At 54.2% G+C, this 15,769-nt stretch overlaps 1 protein-coding gene across 2 annotated transcripts in view; it reads left to right on the top strand.

Annotated features, from left to right (window-relative positions):
* The window catches only part of EPHA8 (EPH receptor A8), a 54,094-nt gene extending 46,878 nt beyond the window's left edge, over positions 1–7,216 (top strand). For both annotated transcript variants that reach the window (XM_058818800.1, XM_058818801.1), the window contains exons 12-17: positions 43–104; positions 466–675; positions 2,645–2,794; positions 4,525–4,715; positions 5,674–5,829; positions 7,102–7,216. In XM_058818800.1, the coding sequence (XP_058674783.1) occupies positions 43–104; positions 466–675; positions 2,645–2,794; positions 4,525–4,715; positions 5,674–5,829; positions 7,102–7,216 (884 nt within the window). The remainder of the gene's footprint in view (positions 1–42; positions 105–465; positions 676–2,644; positions 2,795–4,524; positions 4,716–5,673; positions 5,830–7,101) is intronic.
* Positions 7,217–15,769: the final 8,553 nt, after the last annotated feature.

A 15,769-nucleotide genomic window follows, 5' to 3' on the forward strand; every position in this document is an offset into this window, starting at 1 on the left:
AGGTGACTTCTCTGCTAACTTGACCTCCCTTGTCTTCTGCAGGCAAATTGGTAATGATTGTTACTGAATACATGGAGAACGGCTCACTAGACACCTTCCTCAGGGTAAGGAGTGAGTTTGTATTTACATTCACTGCACATCCCCTGGGGTTGGTTCCTGCTCCTCAGCCTCAGAGCCAGTGAAACCCCTGTTTTAGAGAGAGCTGTGGGTGCTGGGCCCTCACCTCTCCAGCAGACACAGGCTCCAGGCATTGTGTCTGGCTCCCTGAAGTGACACTGCAAAAGCTGAGCACGTGTCACAGGCACTGCGAGGGCAGGAAGTGGGCAGGGGCACAAGCAGGAGGCAGTGGGGTCAGAGGATGTGCAAAGCCAAAGATGAGAGGCACTGGGGTCTGGTTTAATGACAGGAGCACCAACAGGATGGTGGTGAGCACCACAAGCGAACTCTGGGTTATTTCCTTTCCAGAAACACGACGGGCAATTCACCATCAGCCAGCTGGTGGGGATGCTGCGGGGCATTGGGGCAGGCATGAGGTACCTGTCTGACCTGGGCTATGTGCACCGGGACCTGGCTGCCCGCAACATCCTGGTCAACAGCAACCTGGTGTGCAAGGTGTCTGACTTCGGCCTCTCCCGCATCCTGGAGGACGACCCCGACGCTGCCTACACCACCACGGTGGGTGGCTCACAGAGCTGGTCCCTGCTGCTGGTTGCTGCCCCAGACACATGGAAAAGTCAGAGATTCTCAAGTGAGAATAGGTAGGGCAGGAATGGCAGTGTCACTTCCTGCTGATATCTGAGCCAACAGTTCAAACCCAAAGAGCTCCTGAGCCTTAAAGCAGTGTCCTTCGCACAGGGACATCCCAGAACTGAGTGTGCAGTGAACAAGGAGCAGCAGGACGGCAGGACAGGGAGTTATCAAACATCCCCAGCCAACTGCTCCCATGGGTGTGTGTGGCCTCTGTGTGCCCACTGGAGTCCTTCCCTAGGCTCTGTAGCTCCATCCACTCCACAGTTGTCCTAGAGCCCTCGATCCATAGGGGGGTGTTCTGGTCTACCCTTCAACACTATGGCCACACACTGGTTTTTCCATGTGACTGTGCCTCATTCATGGATGTGGGAAAGGTGGGAATTGATTTTGCAACCTGTGGTTTTATTTCATGCAGGACACTTTTGTCTGTGAAGCCCTGTTGAGATTTTTCTGGCCAACCTGGCAGCTCTGTTTCTTGATGTCCTCCTCCATGGGAGGTCATTAGGAGCAAAATGAAATACATTTTCATGAAATACATAGAATATGTTAAATAAATCAAGCTCTCTTTACTCTTCTCTAGCCATGAAAAGAATTAGTGTGCTCCCCTGGAACACATCTGGTAGACAGACTGTTCCTGATGGAGGCCAGTTTGGCGCTGTAGCAGAGGAGTCTGAGCATCATTTCTCAGAAGGACCAAGACTAAGAAGCAGAAAGAGCTTCAGGCTCCTTTGGGGTGGCTGATGCTGAGCATGTCCCAGAGCAGCTGTAGCTCTGAGGGATGAGTGCACCATGGCCCAGTCTAAAGAACGTGGCCTTTCATGGTCTTTGCTTGGCTTCAGCAAAGTGGAGAAGCTGAGCCAGAGGGGCTCCCTCTGTGTGTGTGTCCATGCATTCATCTGCTCCTTCTGGTATCTCAGGAAACCGCATGTCATTCCAGATAATTTCACTTTGGGCAAGGTTCCTGCTGCTTGGTTTCTGGTGCTTTGAGGTACCTTGGTGCAGTGAAACCCACCAGAGGTGGTTGCTCTGGAGGAAGATTGGATAGTGCATAGTGTGGGCAGAGCTAAACCCCAAGGATGCAGTGCCAGAGTCAGATCTCTGGTGAGGTCTCAGTCAGGGTACCCCACAAATGCGGTTTCTTTTGTGTTCAGAAACTTGTATTCCTCCTGTGTTGTCTTCAACATGCTCAGGATATTGCTTCACCCAAGGAACTCTCCCAAAAGACACATTGTTCATCCTCAGTTCTTATCAAGGCATGTGCCTGAGCAGGCAGGACTCAGCTGGGTAGAGGCAGCTCTCCCTAACAGGTGTCCCTCAATGGTGGTGGCACACCATTCCTGTCCCGGGGCTCTGGAAGCCCACCCAATATCCCCTACGCTGCACCTTTCCTCTTCAGATGGCTGGCAACCGCATTTCCAACTTAAAAGCATTCTTAGTCCATATATTGCCGATTTTTGTCAGCATGGTCCTTGAATTGAATGCATCTGCCTTTTCAGTCCTCGCCTGTCAAAGCAGGGAAGGACAGGGAGCACATCCCATCACTCTCCCTGTCTGCTCAGATCAGGCTCTCTGCTTGCACACAGAGTCAGCTCTGTGCTTGTGTGCTCTGCTAGCCCAGGGCTCCTCTTCATCACTTTGAATTCCTTGTCTCTTGAGCACCGGGGAACCAAATTGTGCATGAAGACCTTGTAAAAGAGCACAGTGTTCTCCTTGCTCTGCTGGAAACACCTTGAAGTCGTCCTTCACATACCCCTCTGGGCTTCTTTTGGGCAGATTCCCTCCTCAGTCCTTTTTAGAAGATGCCACCCCAGCTTGTCCAAGAGCTGTCCCAGCTGAAGAGCTCGGGATGCTGAGCCCTGCCCGCTCTGAGCCCCCACTGTCGCTCCTTTTCCAGGGGGGGAAGATCCCGATCCGCTGGACGGCTCCCGAGGCCATCGCGTACCGCAAGTTCTCCTCGGCCAGCGACGTGTGGAGCTACGGCATCGTCATGTGGGAGGTGCTGGCCTACGGCGAGCGGCCCTACTGGAACATGACCAACCGCGACGTGAGTGCTGCCAGCTGCCCCTCCTGCCCTCCCAGCCAGCCTGGGGCTGGCAGCAGGGCCCAAGGATCGGCTCTTGCCTCTCTAAACATCCCCCAGGGCTGTGCACAGGGTGCATGTCCCCTCTGTGCCGACAGCACTCCATCCCTGCACTGCACAGCCTTTGCCTTTGCAGCCCCGTGGCACCCAGGAGTGACCAGAGCTCATATATGGACCTACCTGCTGGCCCTTCCCAATCCTGCCTCATTCTGGGGACACTGACTTAAGTTCCTCAGATACAGATAGAGGCAGGGAGATCGCTGCCACACTGGCTGTGTGCTCTGTGGCTGTCTGCAATCCTGCCTTTCTGCTGGCTGGAGAGAGCCAGCTCATGTTGTGCCACATTTCCCAGTCCCTGGGAGGGGTCAGGGCTTCCTAGGATCATTGCAGCCCCACTGGACCAGCCTGCCAGTTCCACTGATGGGCATCCATCCCTTCCACTGTCCGAATGAGGCTGCTGAGAGCCTCAGCCTAGCACCACCCAGCTGGAGGCTTTGGACTTGTCTGAGTTGTGTGAAACCATTCTCACCTCAAGAGTAGCATAAAATCTGAAGGAAAATGTAGGTTATAATCCTGACCACAACCTGAGGGCAAAATTTTCAAGAGGAGGCAGTAAAATGAATATTTTGGCTCTGCAGAACCACAGGACTCCTTTTTTTACCTATAAGTACTACAAATGTCCCCCTGTGCTGGGAGCCCCCTCGCTTCCTATTTTTTTTTTTTTATTTTGTGGTGGCTTTGGTGACAGTAGGGCATCAATGCAGTGGCTTACACTACCTCCTCCACAAAATTTCTTCAAGCAGCATTTCCTCCAGCCTTGCTGACCAGTGCCACACCCCAGCTGTAGAAAAACTGAGTGTGAGTGCAGCCCTCATGGCTTGTCTGCTGGAGGGAAGCTGCAATATTTTAGGCCACTGGACCACTAAACAACTCCGTTGTCATAGCACTGATTTCCTGTGTGTGTGTGATGTCCAGTAAAGGTCTCCCCTGCCTGCAGAGCAGGCTTTGCCCCCAAGCAAGGCAGGCCTATCCCTATAGCTCAGTCCCTCTTGGATACAGAGTGCCCAAATGCCCAGGCTGCTCGTAGCCACTGCTGCCTTAAGCAAGCTCAGTGGATTTCAGCTCTTTAGATGATTATCAGCTCTCTTATGATTTCAGCTCTTAGCTTGCTTGCTAAGGTGCCAGAGGGCTATGGGGAGAAGCAGATGAGAGAGAAGAGAAGGAGAGGTCTTGGTGGTTCCACAGCGATGGTTTATTGAGGGGTCTGTTCCAGCAACAGCTCTTCTTCTCCTGAACGGGCTAAAACAGCCCCTTTTTATAGGGTAAAGGGGGATCCAAACTTGCCCAATAGTAAGGGTTAGGGGAAAGTGATCTATGGGGTTACAGAGATAAGCTGGGGTCTGAGAGGCAGAAGACAGGAGTTTATTTTGCTGTCTCATCATGACTCAGCAATTCCTACTGTTAAGTCTCAGCCCTCCACGGGGTCTTAGACAATTCTATGCGGTCTGCTGCAGTCCAGCCCGCTGCCAGCTCTGCACAGAGCCTGCAGGCAGCCACTCACTTGTTTAGCATGGAGCTTGTGCACATCCCTCTGCTTCCCATCCCACGGCCCCAGCAGCTTCCATGGACCTTCCCATCGGTGGGGCTGGAGTGGGATGGGGTGCAGCCCCACTGCAGCTGTGGCTTCCTTGCAGGTCATCACCTCAGTGGAGGAGGGCTACCGCCTGCCTGCGCCCATGGGCTGCCCCAGCCCCCTGCACCAGCTGATGCTGGACTGCTGGCAGAAGGAGCGCAGCGAGCGGCCTCGCTTCTCCCACATTGTGGGCATCCTGGACAAGCTGATCCGCAACCCCGACAGCCTCAAGTGCACAGGCACCATCAACAGGTGAGGGCTCCCAGGCGCCTGTGTGAGCAGGGCCCAATGACCTGATCCTGCTCAGAGCATGTGGGCTGCAGTTCTGACTGGCTGTAGCACCAGTGGCTGCCCTTGGGAGCATGGATGTGCACAGGGCCCGTGGACAGAGGCTGTGGTGAGTAGGGAGAAACTTCTGCACTTCATCCCCTTGCTCCCACCACGGCATCCCCATGCCAAGGCCAAGGAAGTGCAGCAGTGCCCATGCAGCAGCATCCCTGACTTTACCTGCCTGCTAGGGCTCTCTCTGTCCTGCTCTGCACGATCTGCAGATCAACTGTGTCACAGCTGTGTGCCCACGTGGGCAGGAGAACAATGGCATCTGGAGTAATGTGGCCAGCAGGACCAGGGCAGTGATTGCCCCCCTGTGCTGGGCACTGGTGAGGCCCCACCTTGAATCCTGGGGTCAGTTCTGGGCTCTTCATGACAAGACAAAAATGGAGGGATAGAGTGTGTTCAGAGCTGGGGAAGGGTCTGGAGCACCCTGGCTCCAGACTGAGGGAGCTGGGAGGGGCTCAGCTTGGACCTTCTGGCTCTCCACAACTCCCCAACAGGAGGGGTCAGCCAGGCAGCAGTTGGCCTCTGGTCTGGGAAATGAGGACAGGAAAAGAGAAAATGGCCTCAAGTTGTGCCACAGGAGGTTTAGGTTTGATATTAGGGAAAATTTTTTCACACAAAGGCTGGTCAGGTCCTGGCACAGGCTGCCCTGGGCAGTGGTGAAGTCATCGCCCCTGGAGGTGTGGATGTGGCACTTGGGGACATGGTTTAGTGGCAGCCCTTGCAGTGCTGAGTCAGCAGTTGGAGTTGATGATGTTGGAGGGCTTTTCCAACCTTAATGCTTTCCTGATTACATAGCTGCATTCAGGTGGCCCTACAGCCTGCTCACCTTGGACCAACGTTTCTCATCTAACCCCTTCTGTTCTGCTCCCAGGTTCACCCAGACACGCCTGGACAGGGGTCTCCTGGACCTGAGCAGCTGCCTGACTGTGGAGGACTGGCTGGACTCCATCCGCCTGGGGCACTACCGTGACAACTTCGCCATGGCTGGCTACTCCTCCCTGGGCATGGTGATGCACATGAACCTCGAGTGAGTAGCAGGGAGCAAGCAGTGCTGTCTGGGTGTGCCCAGGCCCACAGCAACTCCCCAGCCCCAAACAGTGACCTCCTGCCTCTGCTGGCTCGGCCTGGTTGGTCCCTGGGGCTGGAGAGGTATCTCCAGGCACAGGGTGGTGAGACCTGGGACAACGTCCAAGGCTGCACTGAGCTTTGAGGGAAGGTGTGTGAGTTGTACTGAGAGGCTGTGAGCTCCAAGTCACCTCCAGTGCTCTGTGGTGGCTCTCCAATGTCACTATAGGGCCATAGGAGGTAATTCAGGTTGCAAGGTGCTCCAGGTTGGGTTGCTCACCCAGCCTCCTGGTCAGAGCAGGGTCAGGCAGGGGGTTTCTGTCTTCTTGTGCTTCTCATCTTTGTTTTCCCTGCAAAAGGCACCTCTGGACTAGAGTGTGGCTGTGCTATTCTGCACAGCTTCTCCAGGATCACTGGGAAACAACCTTAGCTGGGCATTACCTTGGAGCTTTGTCAGACCCCCGTGCACAGGACTGGCTCCCTGCTAAGTGCAGCCAGGAGTGAGACATCACTGGAAGGTCATTCACACGTTACCAAGGGTGGGTTAAGTAGATAGAGCTGGAGAAGATCTGTCTCATCACCCTCCTGCTGTAAGGAGCTTGATTTCCCACCTGTCTAGGGAGTTTCCAAGTGGAGCATCCAAGCAGTACCAGAAAAGAAGGCAATTATGCCAGCTCCTGCCCTTATATCTGCTTACATCTCTCATCCCTTGCTGTTACCAGGAGTGACAGCCTGTTCAGCCTCTGAAGGCAGGGAGCTGCTGGACAGGGGTTCCTGTGGCAGTGAAAGGGAAGGCAGAGAGATACAGAGAGTTGTCATGTGCATTGGTCAGGGCTGTACATGAGCCCTTTGCTCTGGGATTGAGCTGATAGTGATCCTTGTTTGTCATGCACATCAGAGAATCTTTTGAATGGGGAAGGCTCATCATCCATCCTTCTGACTGGGTTATCTGAGGGCATCTCACTAAAACTGAATCCAATTTCACAGCATTGATCTTGTCACCTGTGAGCCTGTCAGGAGTGATGCTGCTCCTGCTCCCACAGGGCTGTCACAGGAGGACATGTCCAAGAGAATGGCAGTCTGTCTGTCCCTGGGAGAATGCCCATGGACCCTGGGCAGGACCAGCCTTGTGCTGATGTGCAGGTGGAGCAGATCCAGGCACAGGCTGCTCCATGGTGCAGTTGTCTCCCTGGGGCCTGGCTCAGGTGTCTTTGACAGTGTCTTTGTTCTCCAGGGATGTTCGGAGTCTGGGCATCACCATGATGGGCCACCAGAAAAAGATCTTGAGCAGCATCCAGGCCATGAGATCCCAGCTGCTGAACACAAACGGCCCCAGGAGGCATCTCTGACCAAAAGCTCTGCAGAGCTGCATCAGGCACTCCTTAACACTCACCCTGGCAAAGGGGCTGCAGGGTGGTGAGCAGGAACAGGGGCGCCAGCAGCTGGAGCCCTGCCAGCATCTCTGTGATTTCAGCATTGGTGGAAATGTGGTGTTCCAGATACCTTGGGGGTCCTGCTGCATCCTTCCCCCAGGGGAAGGGGGGAGCAGCCTTCCAAGCAGGCACATCATGATTCTGCCATTTCCCTGTGGGACTGGGGGTGTCCCCACAGCTGTGCAGGACTGGAGACAACCCCTTCACCCAGTGGGATGGACCTTCTCCTGCAGGTGCAGGAGCATCAGCCACATCAGCAATAAGCAGGAGCGGTGGGCTGGGCTTGCCGTGGCACACAGCTCCTGTGGATCAGGCAGCTCCTGGGATCTCTGAACTGAGCAGGATCTGCACCCTGCACACAGCAGGGCCTGCCCTGCTCCCTGCACCTCCCAGCACGCTCCAGCCTGGGCCTCCCCAACTGCACCTGCCTGAAGGTGACTCCATGGCCCACCTCCACCGAGAGCAGGAGGCCAGGGCACAGAAAACAAGGTGGCAGTGCCAGGAGCACCTGGCTCTGCCCTCAGACCATCCTGCCCAGCTGGGAGGAGAGTTGTCCAGGGCCTTCTGCCTGGAGACTCAAGAAGCCCTGGAGTGCTGCAGGACACTCTCCACCTTTTCAAGCCACCAGCACTACTCCATGGATCCAGCACAGCCCTCCAGGCAGCCCAGGCATATTTTCTAGGGCCACAAGCTCAGGTTTCTTTGCCAGCAGAATCGTCCTGGCCTCCCCCAGAAGAGAGAGGAAAGGCAGAGTGTGCTCCCATGTCACATGATAGAGGGACAGAGAAACAGCTCTGCTTTGTTCTTACACTGTCCTAGAGAGGCCCAGGAGCTGTGCCATCACCTGGCTGCCAGTGCCCAGGGCTGCTCATCACCTGCAGAGGAGGGGTCCTGGCCGTGTTTCCAGCTGCAATCACAGCATCCTGTGCTGGGGACAGAGGCTCTGGGCACAGGATCTCCTTGCTGGTGACCCTGGGAGAGTGGTCTGTCCTCCACAGGAGCATCTCTCTGGCTGAGCTTGCCTGGTGCTGAGCAGTGGCCTCCAGAGATGTGTGGAGCTGGTCCAGGAGGCTGAGCTGGGTGCAGAGCTGCACATGAACGGGGGAGTGGGGCAGGCTGTGGGCTGGGAGTTTCCTTTTGGTGTAAATACAATTTTCTATGGGTTTGGGAGCTGTTTTACTGAAGTAGGATGTTAGGTACACAAAATGGTCTCAAAGCACAGAAGCCTCAGTTGTGGGGCTGATCTCACAGCAAAAAACACCTGCTGGGAGCATGGCTGGGGGTGACAGGAGGGGAGGGACACTGGGGAGGAGCCTCAGTCCCTGCAGGGTCCAGCCTGACCACAGCAGCCTGTCCTTGCCACGGCACAGCAAACCCAGCAGCACTCCAGTGCAGGTGCTGTGGGATGTGGCCTGGGGGCTGCTCCTGCCAGGCCACAGGGGCACAGGGGGTGGGGGGTGGGTTAAAGCCATTTCTCAGCTGCAATAATCCTGGCTAAACCAGCCTGTCCGGGGCTGGCTTGGCTGTCCATGCAGAGCACTTGTGTGCTGATGGATTCTCTGACTATGGTGGGTATTTTACTTCTTCCTATGGAAGCTTTTTGTGAGGGGGACAGATGCAATGTGTTGTTTCATTTGTATTGCACCCTGCATCCTGCACTCAGCCCTGGCACACTCCCTCCCCACAGCCAGCGTGTGATGAAGCTCAGCCAAGCCCTGCAGCACAGGGGGCTGGTGCTGGCCCTGTCCTCTCTTCCCAACATTTGGGACTCTGTCATGGACACCTGTGAGAGCAGAGGCCAGAGCAGTGCCACACCTGTGTCCTTGGGGTTTGCTGGGCAGCCCCAGCCAGGTGGGCTGCAGGATCTGAGGCTGGGAGCTGCCAGATGGCCCCTTTGCAGGTGGTTCATGAGTCAGATCCTGCAGTGTGGGGTCCCTGCGCTGCACCTGGCTGTGGGGATGGTGGGGCAGGGTTTCCCTTTTATGTTCAGAGTGTGTGCTTCCCCCTGGACAATAAAAATCCCTCTTTCCGTGATCCATCTCCTTGCCTGTTACTGTCACTGGGCTGCGCAGAGCTGTCACTATTGCAGTGAGGACAGGGGACACCCCAGCTGCTTCAGGGGGACCAGCACCGAGATCTCAGCCAGTCACCACCCCCCTGCTCCAGAAAGCCTCCCACAAGTGAAGGATGCCTCCCTGCTAAGCAGAAGCATCCATGGGATGGGCCTGCAGGGAACAGCCTGGAGGATGTTTGCAGGCTCCCAGAGGGGGTGCTGTGGGCTGGAAGAGGACACCCCAAAACCAGAGTCATCCTATGTAGGAGCATCTCATGCAGGACATGATGCAAGAACAAGGTACCTCATGTGCAAAGGCTGCTCTCAACCTCAGGGGTGTCTTACAGGTTTCCCTAGACTCAGCCTTACCTTCTTCTGGAGATGCAGTTTTTTATTTTTTTAGAAAGAACAAAAATTAACACCAAAAAACCAAACCAGTAAAACCTCAGCTCTCATCTCCTGAAGTCTGAGCTGAAGTATATTGTAGGTCTGCTTGCAAAACTCTTCCTGAAGGTGTTTAGCTGTGCTCCAGCTGCCCTTCAGAGAAGGATTTACCAGCAGATGAGCTGCAGGACAAAGAAAGCCCCATTTTCAGGAAATGCCCTCTAAAAGCAAAAGGGCCCCACAGCGCAGGGTGGGGTTGGCTCTAAAGCTGTCCCTGCCTCCTCTTGTGCTCCCAGCCTTTGCCACACTTCAAGGACAGACAGCGTGACTGTTCACTGCCCCCAGCTCTGCTCCCCAGCCCAGCCATGGGGAAAGGCCAGCCCAGGGCTCTGTCCTGGCCCTGCACACTGCCAGGTTATCCTGCCAGCCCATCCAGAGCTTCCTTCCCCACAGGCCCCCTCCCACTGCTCTCTCTGGTGCCCTTCACAGCAGCACAGGCCCCAGCTGGACAAGCTGCTCCTGCTCAGTGCCCCTGTGCTGAGGCTGAGCTTACAAGTCCTGTGCTCTGCATTCCCCTTCACCTATCCCATGTCTGCATTTACATCTCCCATCACTATTACCCTGACTCTCTCCAGACCCTTCTCCTGTGGCTGCCCCATCCCTGGAAGTGTCCAAGGCCAGGCTGGACAGGGCTTGGAGCAGCCTGGAATTACGGAAGGTGTCCCTCCCTGCCCATGGCACGTGGTGGGGAACAGGGGCTTTCAAGTCCTTCCAACCCAAACCATTCTGTGATAAATATGGTTAGATGGAATCTCTGAAGGTCACCTCATCCCACCCCTCCAGGTGCCTGTGCAGTGCACACACCTGTGCAGGCTCTGCTCAGAGCCCCATCACATCATGCAGACAGGGGCAGCAGCTGTATCACCCCTTGCTCGTGGTCCAGGGCTGCCACTGTGCACAGTGGGACAGCCTGGGCATGCTGGAACTGTTACTGTTCACTGAGGACACACACACATTTCACTGCTGTATCTCAGTTATTAATAAAGCCACTGCCCACATTGTGCAAAACGTGCAAGACTTTCTTACATTCCTTAGAGCAAACCTTTGGAAGGGTGGATGATGCTGGTGCCTGGCTCCTTCCCTGGGCAGGGACACTCAGCCAGGCTGCTGTGCATGGCTTTGTGTGGGGAGGGGCCTGGCTACTACAGCATCACTGCCAAAGCCTGTGAGCATCACCCAGGGCATCACCCTGCTCACAGCCTCAGGAAGGTGAGGCACAGTTGTGTCATTTTTAAAGAAATTGCCAGGGAATTGCCATCCTGGCAAAGGCCCATCACTGGAGACACTTCTCCAGGACACAGAGCCAGGTTTTCAGACCTCCTGCACTCCCATCTGGCCAGGCTGGGGCCAGGATCCTGATGGCTGAGAGAAACTGGCTCAGCAGGAAACCCCGTGGGAAGAGGATCCTGGAGCTGGTCCAGAGGCAAAGTCTTCCATCCAAGGAGAGGTGATGGGCATCCTCTCATACACACCAGCAAATAAACCCCTTCCTGTACCAAAAGGGACCTCAGGATTTTCACACCTACTTAAACGTCCCCCAAGAGGATTTCATCCCATCTTGCACACTGGGAGCTGGTCTCTCCCTGGTCAAACAGCTTTTCTTTCCCACTCACACCAGCACTACCCCAGGCTTTCAGTAACTCCTGTGGGCAGCATTTCCCGGCTGGTTTGTGTGCCATCAGCAGGGAGCTCTGTGAGCCCCGAGTGCCTGGAGGTGGCAGTCTGGCCCTGCTGAGCCCTGCTGAGCCCTGCCCGGCTCTCCCCTCGCTGCCAGCCCCTGTGCAGGGTCAGACGGCTCCGGGGCTGCAGGAACAGATGGTGAACTCGGCTTCGGATTTCCTGGTACGATTCCTGTCTGATCACACACCAGCCTCCTCTGCCAAGAAGGCTGTATTCCCAAACCACCTCCTCTCCTTGCTTTTAGCACAGTCGTTTAGCATCACGTCCAAATAAATTACTCAGGATAATTTGATGTAAGATAGAAATATCAGCCCCAGCTGCTGCTTTAACTCTTGGAAGGATTATGGGTCAAGTTCTGCATGGGTTTTGAAGTGTTCTATAGGTTATATCTTGAAAACCACCATAAAGGAACTGAGATTCCATCATAGCTCATCCCAGGATGACAGAAGTGCCTGCTCTGCCACCAGCCCAATGTCTCCCCACCTCAAGCCAGCCAGGCTTGGGGAGAGATGAGCAGGGACTGCAGCCACCCTGACTTCTGCTGCAGGCCTGGAATAGAGCAGAGAGGCAGGTCTCACATGAGGAGAGCGGGTCTCACATCTCAGAGCAGTCCCTGCTGTGACAGGAAGAAGGAAGAAGGCAATGGCCCTTCATCCCCTCTCTCCTGTGGGTGTAACCCGGGACTAAGGAGCCTGGCTGAGCCTGCAGGCACGGGATGCACATCCCAGGCAGCCCCACTGCTCCTGCAGCATCCACTCCTCGGGAGTGCTGGGGCAGCCCCACAGCCCAGCTCCTCAGGCAGCAATGTCCCAGCCCCACGGCCTGGCATGGCAGGGTCTGCTGTGCCTGTGAGCAGGATCCTCATCTCTGCACCCTCAGCACTTTGTTGGGCCCTCTTCTGAACAGGCTGTCTGTTATAAATGATCAAATCGATAGCCAAATTTATGAAAAATTGAACAATTATTTATTTGGTCAATTACAAAAAAAAATAGAATTTCGAGCAACCACCACAATCCAGACAGCGTCGTCCAACAGAGTGATGGCTTCCCCTCAAAGGTTCACACTGAGTGTTTGCAGCTCCAGTTTATATACAGTTTATTCTGCCTGAGGCAAAGATGACCACATTTTTCTATTCACTTCTTCGATTGTAAATCCACTTCCATACAAATGTTGAAATAGACAAAGACGGATCCTGGTCTCCAGACAGAAGTCTAGGTACACAGGGGAAGTTTGCTTTCACATGAAATAAGTTGGTATCAGTCCCTGAGTACTCAGGTGCAATCAGGACGTGTCTGAATCTAGTGAAATTCTTGGGACAATGCAATTTATCACGGGCCAGGAAGGCCCTGATGTTATCTCCCAGGTACAGGAGACAACAATGGTCCAGGAAGGTCCCATTCAGACAGGCCTGATGCTATCCTGAGCTGCCAGGAATTAGTTGCAATCTGAATAGAACTCCGTTCCTGGCTGGGGAGGTTAAAACATAATTTCTACAATATTTTATACCCACACATATCTGTTTATACAGCATGAATTAACATTACATATCACACTGTCAAAATCTCCAGTATCCAGTCAAACAACAAAGCCTCTTCACTTTCCTGGGTGAAAACTCCTGGCAGTTGTGTTTTGGGAAACCCCAGTGCACATCTCCTGCTTGTGATGGTCTGTCTAGAATAGAAGTGCAGATAATCTGCAAGTGCCAGAAAAGCTTCTGGATGCAGAGCAGGAAGTATTTCCCTACATACCATCCTACTCATTTCAGGAAGAAAAAAACAAAAAGCAAGAATTTGTTTACTGAGTTAAAAGGGCAAAGGGGTTGCACACCACATGGGAAATTTGTGGAAAGGGTAAAGGCTTTGGAACTTGTTGATCTTGAATCTCAGCCATGACAAGTTTTCTATTTTGCTAATGCTGAAAAAAGGTGAAATTGTCCCAGCACTCACTGTTGTCTACCTGACCCCAGAGCCTTTTATTCTTAAAGATTTCTTATTACTCATCATGTCTCTCATTTCCTCCTTGCCTTCCAAACCTCCTCTCACAAGGTTGTCCTGAAAAGTGGTCCTTGCAGGGAGTGGGCAGGGGTGGCACTGAGCAGGTAACAACAGGCAATGTTCAGGTATATTCCTTCCCAAGCACAGAATGGTGCAGAGGATGGGTGAACCAAGGACCCAAAGGAATGGCAGAAGATGTGCTTGGGGAGGTTTAGGCTGGAGATCAGGGCAAGGTTCTTCCCCCAGAGGGTGCAGGCACTGCCCAGGCTCCCCAGGGATGGGCACAGCCCTGCCAGAGCTCCAGGAGCCTTTGGGACAGCACTGTCAGGTACAGGGTGGGATTGCTGGGGTGTCCTGGGCAGGGCCAGGAGCTGAGCTGGATGATCCCCGAGGGTCCCTCCCAACTGAGAATGTTCCATGATTCTGTCATTCCATGATTCTAAGGAGAGGTGAGGGATGTGGTGCAGGCCATGGGGAGCAGTGGCCTTTGTGCCTGGGCAGGAGCTGAGGGAACACAGCAGGACCAAGGCAGTTGGGGTGGATGGGCTTTGGTGGCCAACGGGACGTGAGCCTGGGGACCAGCAGGTGAGACAACACAGGCAGGGATGTCCCAAAGCCACCAGGTGAGCTCACACCTCAGAGCAGAGGTGATGAGAGGGAGAGGCAGGAGATGGCAGAGAGGCAGGAGCAGCAGGATCACAGTCCCTGCCCAGCAGGACTGATGGCATCTCACAGCAGGAACAAGTGAAACCCCATTTAATGCCTGGGTCCTCTAAACCTGTTATCAAAAACGAGGTTCCTCATCACAATTCCTTTATTTCTCTCACATTCAGAGTTGCCAGTGAAGGGTCAGCAGCACTTATGAAATTTTCAATTCTTGCAGGTTTTGAATTTACATGTTTTTTCTGTATCTGAGCTGGAAGAAGATTATGAATAAAAGATTAAAATTGGAGGTCTCCAATCATTTAAGAGCAATGCAATGAGCATTTATTCCAGGAACAAGCAGGAGCCAACCACCACTCCGTGCATACCAAAAATTAGCAGCAAACTTCAAACAGGGCCTAAAGGAAAAGGCTGTGCTCTTTGATGTAACACTGCTGTGGTGTGGGGAGAGGTCCCCACTGCTGGGGAGCTGCAAATCTCTGGGCTCTGCAGGGTCTCAGGAGCAGAGCAGCAGCCTCCTTAACTCCAGACACTTCAGAGGAGACACAAGTCCACCAGCAGCTCCATTGCTGCAGTCCTGTCATTGAGAGGTGGAAACATTGCATGGAAGCGCCTTGCCCAGGGAGTGGAGCTCTTCAGGAGACATGGAGGGATGGGTGGTGGGAACAGGAAGGTGGATAGGACAGATTCAGGTGAAGTAGGATGTGGCTGAGGCAGGAGGAGGAGGAAAGGGAGACAAGGAGCACAGGGAAGTCAAGGTAGGCCTGAGTGGGGCAGTAGATGAAATAAGAGCCCAGGGCAAGCTGTGCCTGGTGTGGAAAAGGGCTTTTCATGAGTAGAGGCAAAAGTTTACTGAGCACAGGCTTTGCAAAGGAAACAAAAGCTCTAGTGAAATCTTTGGTGTCTCTGCTCAGAGAGATGAAAACAGGATGGGACTTGCTGGTGTGTGGCCCCTTCTCTGCCCATGGACACATTTCTGTGCATGTCTCACCAAGAAAACAAACCCCAGCCCTTGCTCCTATCAATACCTGACCTTCCTCCCTGAATCCTTGCTTTTCCAGGTCCTTTCATTTATCAGTGCTCTGGTACTTCAGGGAAGGGGCACAGACACGGTTTGTCATTGCCAGCACAGCCCCTCTCAGGCTCTGACAGGGTAAGGGACATCCAGCCTGAGGGGAGGTGTCAATCTCCTCAGTGCTGTTCCTGCCTCTGTTTCCTGGTGCTTTCTGAGCCAGAAACTGAGCTCTTGCCCCTGCATGCCTCAGCTCCTTTGCCTGCACTGTGTCTGACAGTGATCAACACACACCTGTGCTTGCAGTGGGCTGGGACTGCCTGCTCAGAGAGCCCCAGGGCTGGGCTGCCAGGGTAGAGGAAGCAGAGGAGCTGTAATCAGGAGAGGCTGGCAGGACCCCTGCATGGGACACACAGTGCTGCAGGACAGCCTGACCTGTGACAAGGGACAGCGACACCATAAACATGATGCAGGCCAGGAGAACCTCGAGGCCCCCGTCACCAGCCCTGCCTCATCCTATGAAATTTCCAGGCAGTGAAACCTCTCTAAGCAGCAGAACCCATCGATAAATGCTGCCCATAAAGCACCTAAATGTCATCACACAGCTTTCTGAGACATTTCCC

Source organism: Ammospiza caudacuta, chromosome 22 (assembly GCF_027887145.1).
Source record: "Ammospiza caudacuta isolate bAmmCau1 chromosome 22, bAmmCau1.pri, whole genome shotgun sequence".
NCBI lineage: Eukaryota > Metazoa > Chordata > Aves > Passeriformes > Passerellidae > Ammospiza > Ammospiza caudacuta.